This window comes from Salvelinus namaycush, unplaced genomic scaffold (genome assembly GCF_016432855.1).
Source record: "Salvelinus namaycush isolate Seneca unplaced genomic scaffold, SaNama_1.0 Scaffold3286, whole genome shotgun sequence".
In the NCBI taxonomy this organism is placed as follows: Eukaryota; Metazoa; Chordata; class Actinopteri; order Salmoniformes; family Salmonidae; genus Salvelinus; species Salvelinus namaycush.
The window spans coordinates 10,001-26,763 of record NW_024060215.1 but is presented as its reverse complement, the minus strand read 5'-3'; the positions used below and the strand labels follow the sequence as shown (position 1 = coordinate 26,763).

At 46.6% G+C, this 16,763-nt stretch overlaps 1 protein-coding gene across 1 annotated transcript in view; it reads left to right on the top strand.

Annotated features, from left to right (window-relative positions):
- Positions 1–158: 158 nt before the first annotated feature.
- LOC120040142 (plastin-3-like) overlaps positions 159–16,763 on the top strand; it is a gene marked incomplete at its 5' end in the record, with an annotated part of 25,532 nt that continues 8,927 nt past the window's right edge. Inside the window, 4 exons of the mRNA XM_038985392.1 lie at positions 159–310; positions 2,173–2,302; positions 11,161–11,296; positions 11,431–11,512. Coding sequence (XP_038841320.1) covers positions 159–310; positions 2,173–2,302; positions 11,161–11,296; positions 11,431–11,512 — 500 coding nt within the window. The remainder of the gene's footprint in view (positions 311–2,172; positions 2,303–11,160; positions 11,297–11,430; positions 11,513–16,763) is intronic.

The window sequence follows — 16,763 nt, the reverse complement described above, 5'->3', positions numbered from 1 at the left end:
CTCTCTCCTCCCTCTCCCTTTCTCCCCCCTTTCCCTTTCTCCCTCTCTCCCCCTTCTCTCCCTCCCCCTCTATCTCTCTCTCCCTCTCCCTTTCTCCCCTCTCTCCCTCTCTCCCCCATCTCTCTCCCTCCCTATCTTCTCTCTCCCTCTCTCTCCAGATACTAACAGTAATGGTTTTATCTGTGACTTGGAGCTGACTAACCTGTTTAAAGAAGCTAACCTACCGTTGCCGGGATACAAGGTCAGAGAGATCATTAAAAAACTGGACCGCAACAAAGACAACCAGATCAGCTTCGACGAGTTCCTCTCGGTGAGTCCACACACACACACACACACACACACACACACACACACACACACACACACACACACACACACACACACACACACACACACACACACACACACACACAATCACATCAGCTTCGACGAGTTCCTCTCAGTGTGTCCACACACACACACACACACACACACACACACACACACACACACACACACACACACACAGTCACATCAGCTTTGAAGAGTTCCTCTCGTGAGTCTCAGGGCTGGGAGAGGCTAAGTCTGCATAGGGCTTAGTAAAAGTTGTCTGCACACTAAACAGCTTCCATTCTGTTGGTCATGATGAGTCAGGATCTGATGTCTGGCAGGCTGCCATCTTGGATTGAGTCTACACAGTCCTCACATCACACCACCCAATACCACTTAATATGATTACCTCCAAACACACACACACACACACACACACACACACACACACACACACACACACACACACACACACACACACACACACACACACACACACACACACACACACACACACACACACACACACACACACACACACGCACACAATTAGATCATAGCTGAAATACTTGATGATAGTATTGAAAATAACAGAACTGAATATACACGGAATAACTCAAGAAGATCCCCGTCAAACTGATTACATCAAATGGTTGGTATGCAGATGGATTTTTCAACTGTAAAACTGGAAGAATTATCATTCATGATTGACAGTGAGAAATGTGAAGAGAGGGTGACCACAGAAATGTGAAGAGAGGGTGACCACAGAAATATGAAGAGAGGGTGACCACAGAGGTAAAACAGAAGGTGATTCAGCTCTTCCGTTACCTACTGATCCACAGCATGAGGATCTATCAGCCAGGAGACAGGCTCATGGTCTGGTGATGAGGTAGTCCTATCAGACATGAGACAGGCTCCTGGTCTGGTGATGAGGTAGTCCTATCAGACAGGAGACAGGCTCCTGGTCTGGTGATGAGGTAGTCCTATCAGACAGGAGACAGGCTCATGGTCTGGTGATGAGGTAGTCCTATCAGACAGGAGACAGGCTCCTGGTCTGGTGATGAGGTAGTCCTATCAGACAGGAGACAGGCTCCTGGTCTGGTGATGAGGTAGTCCTATCAGACAGGAGACAGGCTCCTGGTCTGGTGATGAGGTAGTCCTATCAGACAGGAGACAGGCTCCTGGTCTGGTGATGAGGTAGTCCTATCAGACAGGAGACAGGCTCCTGGTCTGGTGATGAGGTAGTCCTATCAGACAGGAGACAGGCTCCTGGTCTGGTGATGAGGTAGTCCTATCAGACAGGAGACAGGCTCCTGGTCTGGTGATGAGGTAGTCCTATCAGACAGGAGACAGGCTCCTGGTCTGGTGATGAGGTAGTCCTATCAGACAGGAGACAGGCTCCTGGTCTGGTGATGAGGTAGTCCTATCAGACAGGAGACAGGCTCCTGGTCTGGTGATGAGGTAGTCCTATCAGACAGGAGACAGGCTCCTGGTCTGGTGATTAGGTAGTCCTATCAGACATGAGACAGGCTCCTGGTCTGGTGATTAGGTAGTCCTATCAGACATGAGACAGGCTCCTGGTCTGGTGATGAGGTAGTCCTATCAGACAGGAGACAGGCTCCTGGTCTGGTGATGAGGTAGTCCTATCAGACAGGAGACAGGCTCCTGGTCTGGTGATGAGGTAGTCCTATCAGACAGGAGACAGGCTCCTGGTCTGGTGATGAGGTAGTCCTATCAGACATGAGACAGGCTCCTGGTCTGGTGATGAGGTAGTCCTATCAGACAGGAGACAGGCTCCTGGTCTGGTGATGAGGTAGTCCTATCAGACAGGAGACATATATAACATGTGTTTGTGTTATACAGATCGCCAAGGAGCTGAAGGGTGATGACATAGCTAAGAGCTTCAGGAAGGCCATCAACAGGAAGGAGGGGATTCTGGCTATAGGAGGAACCAGTGAGCTGTCTAGTGAAGGAACACAACACTCATTCTCAGGTAGCACCACCGTCTTAGTGTGTTATTAACCCCCAGTGTGGTTGTGTTATTAACCCCCAGTGTGGTTGTGTTATTAACCCCCAGTGTGGTTGTGTTATTAACCCCCAGTGTGGTTGTGTTATTAACCCCCAGTGTGGTTGTGTTATTAACCCCCAGTGTGGTTGTGTTATTAACCCAGTGTGGTTGTGTTATTAACCCCCAGTGTGGTTGTGTTATTAACCCCCAGTGTGGTTGTGTTATTAACCCCCAGTGTGGTTGTGTTATTAACCCCCAGTGTGGTTGTGTTATTAACCCCCAGTGTGGTTGTGTTATTAACCCCCAGTGTGGTTGTGTTATTAACCCCCAGTGTGGTTGTGTTATTAACCCCCAGTGTGGTTGTGTTATTAACCCCCAGTGTGGTTGTGTTATTAACCCCCAGTGTAGTTGTGTTATTAACCCCCAGTGTGGTTGTGTTATTAACCCCCAGTGTGGTTGTGTTATTAACCCCCAGTGTAGTTGTGTTATTAACCCCCAGTGTGGTTGTGTTATTAACCCCCAGTGTAGTTGTGTTATTAACCCAGTGTGGTTGTGTTATTAACCCCCAGTGTGGTTGTGTTATTAACCCCCAGTGTGGTTGTGTTATTAACCCAGTGTGGTTGTGTTATTAACCCAGTGTGGTTGTGTTATTAACCCCCAGTGTGGTTGTGTTATTAACCCCCAGTGTGGTTGTGTTATTAACCCCCAGTGTAGTTGTGTTATTAACCCCCAGTGTGGTTGTGTTATTAACCCCCAGTGTAGTTGTGTTATTAACCCCCAGTGTGGTTGTGTTATTAACCCCCAGTGTGGTTGTGTTATTAACCCCCAGTGTGGTTGTGTTATTAACCCAGTGTGGTTGTGTTATTAACCCAGTGTAGTTGTGTTATTAACCCCCAGTGTGGTTGTGTTATTAACCCCCAGTGTGGTTGTGTTATTAACCCCCAGTGTGGTTGTGTTATTAACCCAGTGTGGTTGTGTTATTAACCCCCAGTGTGGTTGTGTTATTAACCCAGTGGTTGTGTTATTAACCCCCAGTGTGGTTGTGTTATTAACCCAGTGTGGTTGTGTTATTAACCCAGTGTGGTTGTGTTATTAACCCAGTGTGGTTGTGTTATTAACCCCCAGTGTGGTTGTGTTATTAACCCCCAGTGTGGTTGTGTTATTAACCCCCAGTGTGGTTGTGTTATTAACCCAGTGTGGTTGTGTTATTAACCCAGTGTGGTTGTGTTATTAACCCAGTGTGGTTGTGTTATTAACCCCCAGTGTAGTTGTGTTATTAACCCAGTGTAGTTGTGTTATTAACCCCCAGTGTGGTTGTGTTATTAACCCAGTGTGGTTGTGTTATTAACCCCCAGTGTGGTTGTGTTATTAACCCCCAGTGTGGTTGTGTTATTAACCCAGTGTGGTTGTGTTATTAACCCAGTGTGGTTGTGTTATTAACCCCCAGTGTGGTTGTGTTATTAACCCCCAGTGTGGTTGTGTTATTAACCCCCAGTTTGGTTGTGTTATTAACCCCCAGTGTGGTTGTGTTATTAACCCAGTGTGGTTGTGTTATTAACCCAGTGTAGTTGTGTTATTAACCCAGTGGTTGTGTTATTAACCCCCAGTGTGGTTGTGTTATTAACCCAGTGTGGTTGTGTTATTAACCCAGTGTGGTTGTGTTATTAACCCCCAGTGTGGTTGTGTTATTAACCCAGTGTAGTTGTGTTATTAACCCCCAGTGTGGTTGTGTTATTAACCCAGTGTAGTTGTGTTATTAACCCCCAGTGTGGTTGTGTTATTAACCCCCAGTGTAGTTGTGTTATTAACCCCCAGTGTAGTTGTGTTATTAACCCCCAGTGTGGTTGTGTTATTAACCCCCAGTGTGGTTGTGTTATTAACCCCCAGTGTGGTTGTGTTATTAACCCCCAGTGTGGTTGTGTTATTAACCCCCAGTGTGGTTGTGTTATTAACCCCCAGTTTGGTTGTGTTATTAACCCAGTGTGGTTGTGTTATTAACCCAGTGTGGTTGTGTTATTAACCCCCAGTGTGGTTGTGTTATTAACCCCCAGTGTGGTTGTGTTATTAACCCCCAGTTTGGTTGTGTTATTAACCCCCAGTGTGGTTGTGTTATTAACCCAGTGTGGTTGTGTTATTAACCCAGTGTAGTTGTGTTATTAACCCAGTGGTTGTGTTATTAACCCCCAGTGTGGTTGTGTTATTAACCCAGTGTGGTTGTGTTATTAACCCAGTGTGGTTGTGTTATTAACCCCCAGTGTGGTTGTGTTATTAACCCAGTGTAGTTGTGTTATTAACCCCCAGTGTGGTTGTGTTATTAACCCAGTGTAGTTGTGTTATTAACCCCCAGTGTGGTTGTGTTATTAACCCCCAGTGTAGTTGTGTTATTAACCCCCAGTGTAGTTGTGTTATTAACCCCCAGTGTGGTTGTGTTATTAACCCCCAGTGTGGTTGTGTTATTAACCCCCAGTGTGGTTGTGTTATTAACCCCCAGTGTGGTTGTGTTATTAACCCCCAGTGTGGTTGTGTTATTAACCCCCAGTGTGGTTGTGTTATTAACCCCCAGTGTGGTTGTGTTATTAACCCCCAGTGTGGTTGTGTTATTAACCCCCAGTGTGGTTGTGTTATTAACCCCCAGTGTGGTTGTGTTATTAACCCAGTGTGGTTGTGTTATTAACCCCCAGTGTGGTTGTGTTATTAACCCAGTGTGGTTGTGTTATTAACCCAGTGTGGTTGTGTTATTAACCCAGTGTGGTTGTGTTATTAACCCCCAGTGTGGTTGTGTTATTAACCCAGTGTGGTTGTGTTATTAACCCAGTGTGGTTGTGTTATTAACCCCCAGTGTGGTTGTGTTATTAACCCCCAGTGTGGTTGTGTTATTAACCCAGTGTAGTTGTGTTATTAACCCAGTGTGGTTGTGTTATTAACCCAGTGTGGTTGTGTTATTAACCCAGTGGTTGTGTTATTAACCCCCAGTGTAGTTGTGTTATTAACCCCCAGTGTGGTTGTGTTATTAACCCAGTGGTTGTGTTATTAACCCCCAGTGTGGTTGTGTTATTAACCCAGTGTAGTTGTGTTATTAACCCCCAGTGTGGTTGTGTTATTAACCCCCAGTGTGGTTGTGTTATTAACCCCCAGTGTGGTTGTGTTATTAACCCAGTGTGGTTGTGTTATTAACCCAGTGTGGTTGTGTTATTAACCCCCAGTGTGGTTGTGTTATTAACCCAGTGTGGTTGTGTTATTAACCCCCAGTGTGGTTGTGTTATTAACCCCCAGTGTGGTTGTGTTATTAACCCAGTGTGGTTGTGTTATTAACCCAGTGTGGTTGTGTTATTAACCCAGTGTGGTTGTGTTATTAACCCCCAGTGTGGTTGTGTTATTAACCCAGTGTGGTTGTGTTATTAACCCAGTGTAGTTGTGTTATTAACCCAGTGTGGTTGTGTTATTAACCCCCAGTGTGGTTGTGTTATTAACCCAGTGTGGTTGTGTTATTAACCCCCAGTGTGGTTGTGTTATTAACCCAGTGTGGTTGTGTTATTAACCCAGTGTAGTTGTGTTATTAACCCAGTGTGGTTGTGTTATTAACCCAGTGTGGTTGTGTTATTAACCCAGTGTAGTTGTGTTATTAACCCCCAGTGTGGTTGTGTTATTAACCCAGTGGTTGTGTTATTAACCCCCAGTGTGGTTGTGTTATTAACCCCCAGTGTAGTTGTGTTATTAACCCCCAGTGTGGTTGTGTTATTAACCCAGTGTAGTTGTGTTATTAACCCAGTGTAGTTGTGTTATTAACCCAGTGTGGTTGTGTTATTAACCCAGTGTGGTTGTGTTATTAACCCAGTGTGGTTGTGTTATTAACCCCCAGTGTGGTTGTGTTATTAACCCAGTGTGGTTGTGTTATTAACCCAGTGTGGTTGTGTTATTAACCCAGTGTGGTTGTGTTATTAACCCAGTGTGGTTGTGTTATTAACCCAGTGTAGTTGTGTTATTAACCCCCAGTGTAGTTGTGTTATTAACCCAGTGTGGTTGTGTTATTAACCCAGTGTGGTTGTGTTATTAACCCAGTGTGGTTGTGTTATTAACCCCCAGTGTAGTTGTGTTATTAACCCAGTGTGGTTGTGTTATTAACCCCCAGTGTAGTTGTGTTATTAACCCCCAGTGTGGTTGTGTTATTAACCCCCAGTGTGGTTGTGTTATTAACCCAGTGTAGTTGTGTTATTAACCCAGTGTAGTTGTGTTATTAACCCCCAGTGTAGTTGTGTTATTAACCCAGTGTGGTTGTGTTATTAACCCAGTGTAGTTGTGTTATTAACCCAGTGTAGTTGTGTTATTAACCCCCAGTGTGGTTGTGTTATTAACCCCCAGTGTAGTTGTGTTATTAACCCAGTGTGGTTGTGTTATTAACCCAGTGTGGTTGTGTTATTAACCCAGTGTAGTTGTGTTATTAACCCAGTGTAGTTGTGTTATTAACCCAGTGTGGTTGTGTTATTAACCCCCAGTGTGGTTGTGTTATTAACCCCCAGTGTGGTTGTGTTATTAACCCAGTGTGGTTGTGTTATTAACCCAGTGTGGTTGTGTTATTAACCCAGTGTGGTTGTGTTATTAACCCAGTGTAGTTGTGTTATTAACCCAGTGTAGTTGTGTTATTAACCCCCAGTGTGGTTGTGTTATTAACCCCCAGTGTGGTTGTGTTATTAACCCCCAGTGTGGTTGTGTTATTAACCCCCAGTGTGGTTGTGTTATTAACCCAGTGTAGTTGTGTTATTAACCCCCAGTGTGGTTGTGTTATTAACCCCCAGTGTGGTTGTGTTATTAACCCCCAGTGTGGTTGTGTTATTAACCCCCAGTGTGGTTGTGTTATTAACCCCCAGTGTGGTTGTGTTATTAACCCAGTGTGGTTGTGTTATTAACCCAGTGTGGTTGTGTTATTAACCCAGTGTGGTTGTGTTATTAACCCCCAGTGTAGTTGTGTTATTAACCCCCAGTGTAGTTGTGTTATTAACCCCCAGTGTAGTTGTGTTATTAACCCAGTGTGGTTGTGTTATTAACCCAGTGTAGTTGTGTTATTAACCCAGTGTAGTTGTGTTATTAACCCCCAGTGTGGTTGTGTTATTAACCCCCAGTGTAGTTGTGTTATTAACCCAGTGTGGTTGTGTTATTAACCCAGTGTGGTTGTGTTATTAACCCAGTGTAGTTGTGTTATTAACCCAGTGTAGTTGTGTTATTAACCCAGTGTGGTTGTGTTATTAACCCCCAGTGTGGTTGTGTTATTAACCCCCAGTGTGGTTGTGTTATTAACCCAGTGTGGTTGTGTTATTAACCCAGTGTGGTTGTGTTATTAACCCAGTGTGGTTGTGTTATTAACCCAGTGTAGTTGTGTTATTAACCCAGTGTAGTTGTGTTATTAACCCCCAGTGTGGTTGTGTTATTAACCCCCAGTGTGGTTGTGTTATTAACCCCCAGTGTGGTTGTGTTATTAACCCCCAGTGTGGTTGTGTTATTAACCCAGTGTAGTTGTGTTATTAACCCCCAGTGTGGTTGTGTTATTAACCCCCAGTGTGGTTGTGTTATTAACCCCCAGTGTGGTTGTGTTATTAACCCCCAGTGTGGTTGTGTTATTAACCCCCAGTGTGGTTGTGTTATTAACCCAGTGTGGTTGTGTTATTAACCCAGTGTGGTTGTGTTATTAACCCAGTGTGGTTGTGTTATTAACCCCCAGTGTGGTTGTGTTATTAACCCCCAGTGTGGTTGTGTTATTAACCCAGTGTAGTTGTGTTATTAACCCAGTGTAGTTGTGTTATTAACCCAGTGTAGTTGTGTTATTAACCCCCAGTGTGGTTGTGTTATTAACCCCCAGTGTGGTTGTGTTATTAACCCAGTGGTTGTGTTATTAACCCAGTGTGGTTGTGTTATTAACCCAGTGTGGTTGTGTTATTAACCCAGTGTGGTTGTGTTATTAACCCCCAGTGTGGTTGTGTTATTAACCCAGTGTGGTTGTGTTATTAACCCAGTGTGGTTGTGTTATTAACCCAGTGTGGTTGTGTTATTAACCCAGTGTGGTTGTGTTATTAACCCCCAGTGTGGTTGTGTTATTAACCCAGTGTGGTTGTGTTATTAACCCAAAGTGTGGTTGTGTTATTAACCCAGTGTGGTTGTGTTATTAACCCCCAGTGTGGTTGTGTTATTAACCCAGTGTGGTTGTGTTATTAACCCAGTGTAGTTGTGTTATTAACCCAGTGTGGTTGTGTTATTAACCCAGTGTGGTTGTGTTATTAACCCAGTGTAGTTGTGTTATTAACCCCCAGTGTGGTTGTGTTATTAACCCAGTGGTTGTGTTATTAACCCCCAGTGTGGTTGTGTTATTAACCCCCAGTGTGGTTGTGTTATTAACCCAGTGTGGTTGTGTTATTAACCCAGTGTAGTTGTGTTATTAACCCAGTGTGGTTGTGTTATTAACCCCCAGTGTGGTTGTGTTATTAACCCCCAGTGTGGTTGTGTTATTAACCCAGTGTGGTTGTGTTATTAACCCAGTGTGGTTGTGTTATTAACCCAGTGTGGTTGTGTTATTAACCCAGTGTGGTTGTGTTATTAACCCAGTGTGGTTGTGTTATTAACCCAGTGTGGTTGTGTTATTAACCCAGTGTGGTTGTGTTATTAACCCCCAGTGTGGTTGTGTTATTAACCCAGTGTGGTTGTGTTATTAACCCCCAGTGTGGTTGTGTTATTAACCCAGTGTGGTTGTGTTATTAACCCAGTGTGGTTGTATTATTAACCCAGTGTGGTTGTGTTATTAACCCAGTGTGGTTGTGTTATTAACCCAGTGTGGTTGTGTTATTAACCCCCAGTGTGGTTGTGTTATTAACCCCCAGTGTAGTTGTGTTATTAACCCCCAGTGTGGTTGTGTTATTAACCCAGTGTAGTTGTGTTATTAACCCAGTGTAGTTGTGTTATTAACCCAGTGTGGTTGTGTTATTAACCCAGTGTGGTTGTGTTATTAACCCAGTGTGGTTGTGTTATTAACCCCCAGTGTGGTTGTGTTATTAACCCAGTGTGGTTGTGTTATTAACCCAGTGTGGTTGTGTTATTAACCCAGTGTGGTTGTGTTATTAACCCAGTGTGGTTGTGTTATTAACCCAGTGTAGTTGTGTTATTAACCCCCAGTGTAGTTGTGTTATTAACCCAGTGTGGTTGTGTTATTAACCCAGTGTGGTTGTGTTATTAACCCAGTGTGGTTGTGTTATTAACCCCCAGTGTAGTTGTGTTATTAACCCAGTGTGGTTGTGTTATTAACCCCCAGTGTAGTTGTGTTATTAACCCCCAGTGTGGTTGTGTTATTAACCCCCAGTGTGGTTGTGTTATTAACCCAGTGTAGTTGTGTTATTAACCCAGTGTAGTTGTGTTATTAACCCCCAGTGTAGTTGTGTTATTAACCCAGTGTGGTTGTGTTATTAACCCAGTGTAGTTGTGTTATTAACCCAGTGTAGTTGTGTTATTAACCCCCAGTGTGGTTGTGTTATTAACCCCCAGTGTAGTTGTGTTATTAACCCAGTGTGGTTGTGTTATTAACCCAGTGTGGTTGTGTTATTAACCCAGTGTAGTTGTGTTATTAACCCAGTGTAGTTGTGTTATTAACCCAGTGTGGTTGTGTTATTAACCCCCAGTGTGGTTGTGTTATTAACCCCCAGTGTGGTTGTGTTATTAACCCAGTGTGGTTGTGTTATTAACCCAGTGTGGTTGTGTTATTAACCCAGTGTGGTTGTGTTATTAACCCAGTGTAGTTGTGTTATTAACCCAGTGTAGTTGTGTTATTAACCCCCAGTGTGGTTGTGTTATTAACCCCCAGTGTGGTTGTGTTATTAACCCCCAGTGTGGTTGTGTTATTAACCCCCAGTGTGGTTGTGTTATTAACCCAGTGTAGTTGTGTTATTAACCCCCAGTGTGGTTGTGTTATTAACCCCCAGTGTGGTTGTGTTATTAACCCCCAGTGTGGTTGTGTTATTAACCCCCAGTGTGGTTGTGTTATTACCCCAGTGTGGTTGTGTTATTAACCCAGTGTGGTTGTGTTATTAACCCAGTGTGGTTGTGTTATTAACCCCCAGTGTGGTTGTGTTATTAACCCCCAGTGTGGTTGTGTTATTAACCCAGTGTAGTTGTGTTATTAACCCAGTGTAGTTGTGTTATTAACCCAGTGTAGTTGTGTTATTAACCCCCAGTGTGGTTGTGTTATTAACCCCCAGTGTGGTTGTGTTATTAACCCAGTGGTTGTGTTATTAACCCAGTGTGGTTGTGCTATTAACCCAATGTGGTTGTGTTATTAACCCAGTGTGGTTGTGTTATTAACCCCCAGTGTGGTTGTGTTATTAACCCAGTGTGGTTGTGTTATTAACCCAGTGTGGTTGTGTTATTAACCCAGTGTGGTTGTGTTATTAACCCAGTGTGGTTGTGTTATTAACCCCCAGTGTGGTTGTGTTATTAACCCAGTGTGGTTGTGTTATTAACCCAGTGTGGTTGTGTTATTAACCCCCAGTGTGGTTGTGTTATTAACCCCCAGTGTGGTTGTGTTATTAACCCAGTGTGGTTGTGTTATTAACCCCCAGTGTGGTTGTGTTATTAACCCAGTGTGGTTGTGTTATTAACCCCCAGTGTAGTTGTGTTATTAACCCCCAGTGTGGTTGTGTTATTAACCCCCAGTGTGGTTGTGTTATTAACCCCCAGTGTGGTTGTGTTATTAACCCCCAGTGTGGTTGTGTTATTAACCCCCAGTGTGGTTGTGTTATTAACCCCCAGTGTGGTTGTGTTATTAACCCCCAGTGTAGTTGTGTTATTAACCCAGTGTGTGTGTTTTGTAGAGGAGGAGCGTTATGCGTTTGTTAACTGGATCAATGCAGCGCTGGAGAAGGACCCTGACTGTAAACACGTCCTCCCTATGAACCCCAACACCCCCAACAGTCTGTTCACTGCGGTAGGAGACGGCATCGTCCTCTGGTGAGAACACTTTGTTTTTCTGTCGTCTTAGCAGACGCTCTTATCAGCAGCGACATACAGGAACAATTAGGTTTAACACACACCACCATCCCTACCAGTTGACTGCAATGTCTGTCTCTCCTGTTGTCCTGCAGTAAGATGATCAACCTGTCAGTCCCAGACACCATTGATGAGAGAACCATCAATAAGAAGAAGCTAACTCCCTTCACTATACAGGTGGGTCCAAGAGCTCTAACTCCCTTCACTATACAGGTGGGTCCAAGAGCTCTAACCCCCTTCACTATACAGGTGGGTCCAAGAGCTCTAACTCCCTTCACTATACAGGTGGGTCCAAGAGCTCTAACTCCCTTCACTATACAGGTGGGTCCAAGAGCTCTAACTCCCTTCACTATACAGGTGGGTCCAAGAGCTCTAACCCCCTTCACTATACAGGTGGGTCCAAGAGCTCTAACCCCCTTCACTATACAGGTGGGTCCAAGAGCTCTAACCCCCTTCACTATACAGGTGGGTCCAAGAGCTCTAACCCCCTTCACTATACAGGTGGGTCCAAGAGCTCTAACCCCCTTCACTATACAGGTGGGTCCAAGAGCTCTAAATGCATTAAGAAGGAAATAAATTCCACAAATTAACTTTTAACAAGGCACACCTGTTGAAATGCGTTCCAGGTGGAACCTCTTGAAGCTGGTTGAGAGAATGCCAAGAGTGTGCAAAGGTGTCATCAAGGCTAAGGGCTACTTTGAAGAATCTCAAATATAAAATATATTTTGATTTGTTTAACACTTTTTTTGGTAAATACATGAGTCTATATGTGTTATTTCATAGTGTTGATGTCTTCACTATTATTCTACAATCTAGAAAATAGTAAAAAAAGAAAAATCCTTGAATGAGTAGGTGTGTCCAACCGTTCGACTGGTACTGTATATCCACTACATTAGAAAAGTTTGGGGTCACTGTCACAATCGTCAAAGGGACTGAGAGAGGACCAAGGCGCAGCGCGTGGAAAGTACATCTTCTTTTTATTTCAAGAAGGAAACAACAAAACAAACCAACAAAACAGACGACCGAGAAGCTATACAAAAATAAGTGCTGACACAAAACACTTCGACATAGACAATTCCCCACAAACAGCTAAAGCCTATGGTTGCCTTAAATATGGCTCCCAATCAGAGACAACAATAACCAGCTGTCTCTAATTGAGACCCAATTCAGGCAACCATAGACTTTCCTAGATACCTACACTCAACCATAGACACAGCTAGACTACTATACTAAACATAAACCCAACTACTCTAATAAACCCCCTAAACCTTACAACCACCCTAGACACTACAAAAAAAACACATACATTCCCCATGTCACACCCTGACCTAACTAAAATAATTAAGAAAACAAAGAATACTAAGGCCAGGGCGTGACATAACCCCCCCCTTAAGGTGCGAACTCCGGGCGCACCAGCACATAGTCTAGGGGAGGGTCTGGGTGGGCGTCCGTCCACGGCGGCGGCTCCGGCACTGGTCGTGGTCCCCACCCCACCATAGTCACTACCCGCTTACGTAGCCTCCTCCAAATGGCCACCCTCCACATTAACCCCACTGGATTAAGGGGCAGCACCGGACTAAGGGGCAGCACCGGACTAAGGGGCAGCACCGGACTAAGGGGCAGCACCGGACTAAGGGGCAGCACCGGACTAAGGGGCAGCACCGGACTAAGGGGCAGCACCGGACTAAGGGGCAGCACCGGACTAAGGGGCAGCACCGGGATAAGGTAGCTCAGGACAGAGATATAGCACAGGACAGAGAGGTAGGTCAGGATAGAGAGGTAGCTCAGGATAGAGGGGCAACTCCGGACTGAAGGGCAGCTCCGGACAGAGAGACAGCTCTGGACTGAGGGGCAGTTCTGGATAAATGGCCGCTCTGGGCTGAGGGGCAGCTCATGACTGGCTGACGGCTCTGGACGCTCATGGCTGGCTGACGGCTCTGGACGCTCATGGCTGGCTGACGGCTCTGGACGCTCATGGCTGGCTGACGGCTCTGGACGCTCATGGCTGGCTGACGGCTCTGGACGCTCATGGCTGGCTGACGGCTCTGGACGCTCATGGCTGGCTGACGGCTCTGGACGCTCATGGCTCGCTGACGGCTCTGGCAGATCCTGTCTGGTTGGCGGCTCTGGCAGATCCTGTCTGGTTGGCGGCTCTGGCAGATCCTGTCTGGTTGGCGGCTCTGGCAGATCCTGTCTGGTTGGCGGCTCTGGCAGATCCTGTCTGGTTGGCGGCTCTGGCAGATCCTGACTGACGAATGGCTCTAGCGGCTCCTGACTGACTAACGGCTCTGACGGCTCGGGACAGACGGGCGGCTCTAATGGCTCGGGACAGACGGATGGCTCTAATGGCGCTGGGGAGACGGATGGCTCAGACGGCGCTGGGGAGACGGATGGCTCAGACGGCGCTGGGGAGACGGATGGCTCAGACGGCGCTGGGGAGACGGATGGCTCAGACGGCGCTGGGGAGACGAATGGCTCAGACGGCGCTGGGGAGACGGATGGCTCAGACGGCGCTGGGGAGACGGATGGCTCAGACGGCGCTGGGGAGACGGATGGCTCAGACGGCGCTGGGGAGACGGATGGCTCAGACGGCGCTGGGGAGACGGATGGCTCAGACGGCGCTGGGGAGACGGATGGCTCAGACCGGATGAGGCGCACTGTAGGCCTGGTGCGTGGTGCCGGAACTGGAGGCACCGGGCTAAGGACACGCACCTTCAGGCTAATGCGGGGAGAAGGAACAGGGCATACTGGACCCTGGGGACGCACATTAGGCCTAGTGCGTGGTGCCGGAACTGGTGGTACCGGGCTGGGGACACGCATCTCAGGGCTAGTGCGGGGAGCAGCAACAGGATGCACAGGACTCTGGAGACGCACAGGAGGCTTAGTGCGTGGTGCCGGAATTGGTGGTACCGGGCTGGAGACACGCACCATAGGACAGTGCGTGGAGGAGGAACAGGGCTCTGGAGACACACTGGAAGCCTGTTACGTGGTGTAGGCACTGGTGGAACTGGACTGGGGCGGGGAGGTGGTGCCGGAAATACCGGACCGTGCAGGCGTACTGGTTCCCTTGAACACCGAGCCTGCCCAACCTTACCTGGTTGAATGCTCCCCGTCGCCCGACCAGTGCGGGGAGGTGGAATAACCCGCACCGGGCTATGTAGGCAAACCGGGGACACCATGCGTAAGGCTGGTGCCATGTATGCCGGCCCGAGGAGACGCACTGGAGACCAGATGCGTTGAGCCGGCATCATGGCACCTGGCTCAATGCCCAATCTAGCCCTACCAGTGCGGGGAGGTGGAATAACCCGCACCGGGCTATGAACACGTACAGGAGACACCATGCGCTCTACTGCGTAACACGGTGTTCGCCCGTACTCCCGCTCTCCACGGTTAGCCTGTGAAGTGGGCGCAGGTCTCCTACCTGCCCTCGGCCCACTACCTCTAAGCCCCCCCCCAAGAAATTTTTTGGGCTGACTCACAGGCTTCCTACCGCGTCGTCGTGCTGCCTCCATTCGCCGGTATCCCTCCTCACACTGCGCCAGAGAATCCCAGGCTGGCTCCGGCACTCGCCCTGGGTCGATCGCCCACCTGTCGATCTCCTCCCACGTAGTGTAGTCCATATTACGCTCCCATTTCCATTCCTCCTTGCGCTGCTCCTGTTGCCGCTTTTCACGCTGCTTGATCCCGCATAAGTGGTGGGGAATTCTGTCACGATCGTCAAAGGGACTGAGAGAGGACCAAGGCGCAGCGCGTGGAAAGTACATCTTCTTTTTATTTCAAGAAGGAAACAACAAAACAAACCAACAAAACAGACGACCGAGAAGCTATACAAAAATAAGTGCTGACACAAAACACTTCGACATAGACAATTCCCCACAAACAGCTAAAGCCTATGGTTGCCTTAAATATGGCTCCCAATCAGAGACAACAATAACCAGCTGTCTCTAATTGAGACCCAATTCAGGCAACCATAGACTTTCCTAGATACCTACACTCAACCATAGACACAGCTAGACTACTATACTAAACATAAACCCAACTACTCTAATAAACCCCCTAAACCTTACAACCACCCTAGACACTACAAAAAAAACACATACATTCCCCATGTCACACCCTGACCTAACTAAAATAATTAAGAAAACAAAGAATACTAAGGCCAGGGCGTGACAGTCACTTAGAAATGTCCTTGTTTTTAAAAGAAAGGCACATTTTTTGTCCATTAAAATAACACCAAATCGATCAGAAACACAGTGTAGACATGGTTAATGTTGTAAATGACTATTGTAGCTGGAAACGGCTGATTTTTAATGGAATATCTACATAGGCGTACAGAGGCCCATTATCAGCAACCATCACTCCTGTGTTCCAATGGCACGTTGTGTTAGCTAATCCAAGTTGATCATTTTAAAAGGCTAACTGATCATTAGAAAACCCTTTTGCAATTATGTTAGCACAGCTGAAAACTGTTGTTCTGATTAAAGAAGCAATAAAACTGGCCTTCTTGAGACTAGTTGAGTATCTGGAGCATCAGCATTTGTGGGTTTGATTATAGGCTCAAAATGGACAGAAACAAAGCACTTTCTTCTGAAACTCGTCAGTCTATTCTTGTTCTGAGAAATGAAATTGCCAAGAAATTGAATATCTTGTACAGCGTTGTGTACTACTCCCTTCACAGAACAGCGCGAACTGGCTCTAACCAGAATAGAAAGAGGAGTTGGAGGCCCCGGTGCACAACTGAGCAAGAGGACAAGTACATTAGAGTGTCTAGTTTGAGAAACAGACGCCTCACAAGTCCTCAACTGGCAGCTTCATTAAATAGTACCCACAAAACACCAGTCTCAACGTCAACAGTGAAGAGGCAACTCCGGGATGCTGGCCTTCTAGGCAGAGCTCCTCTGTCCAGTGTCTGTGTTCTTTTGCCCATCTTAATCTTTTATTTTTCTTGGCCAGTCTGAGATATGGCTTTTTCTTAGCAACTCTGCTTAGATGGCCAGGGTGTTGTGTTGGACTGTTGCCTGGGTCTGTGCTGACTGGAGTGTGTCCACCTGCTGTTCCAGCTCCACCTGTCTTACCTCCAGCTGGGGGAATGTCTCCTTCATTTCAGTGAGGGAGTAGTACTCTGTGCTGGGAGGTTGACTTTCTGCTTGGGGTTGCCGGTCTGTGTAGTTGTTTAAGGAAGAGGTCTGGTCTGACTCGCTCGGGGTCGGGGAGTCTTCCTCAAGAGAGAGCTTCTCCTGCTGCGCTCCCTCTTTGATTTTGTGGAAGTTGCGCTGTACTAATACTGTCCCAGACGTGTAAAGGTTGACATTGGCTGACTCAGAGTCCTCGTTGTCTAGTATCCTGAGTTTTCACCCGTCGCTAACAGAAGGGTCGTGTGTTAATATAGCACTGTGTCAGGGGATGGTCTGGTTAATATAGCACTGTG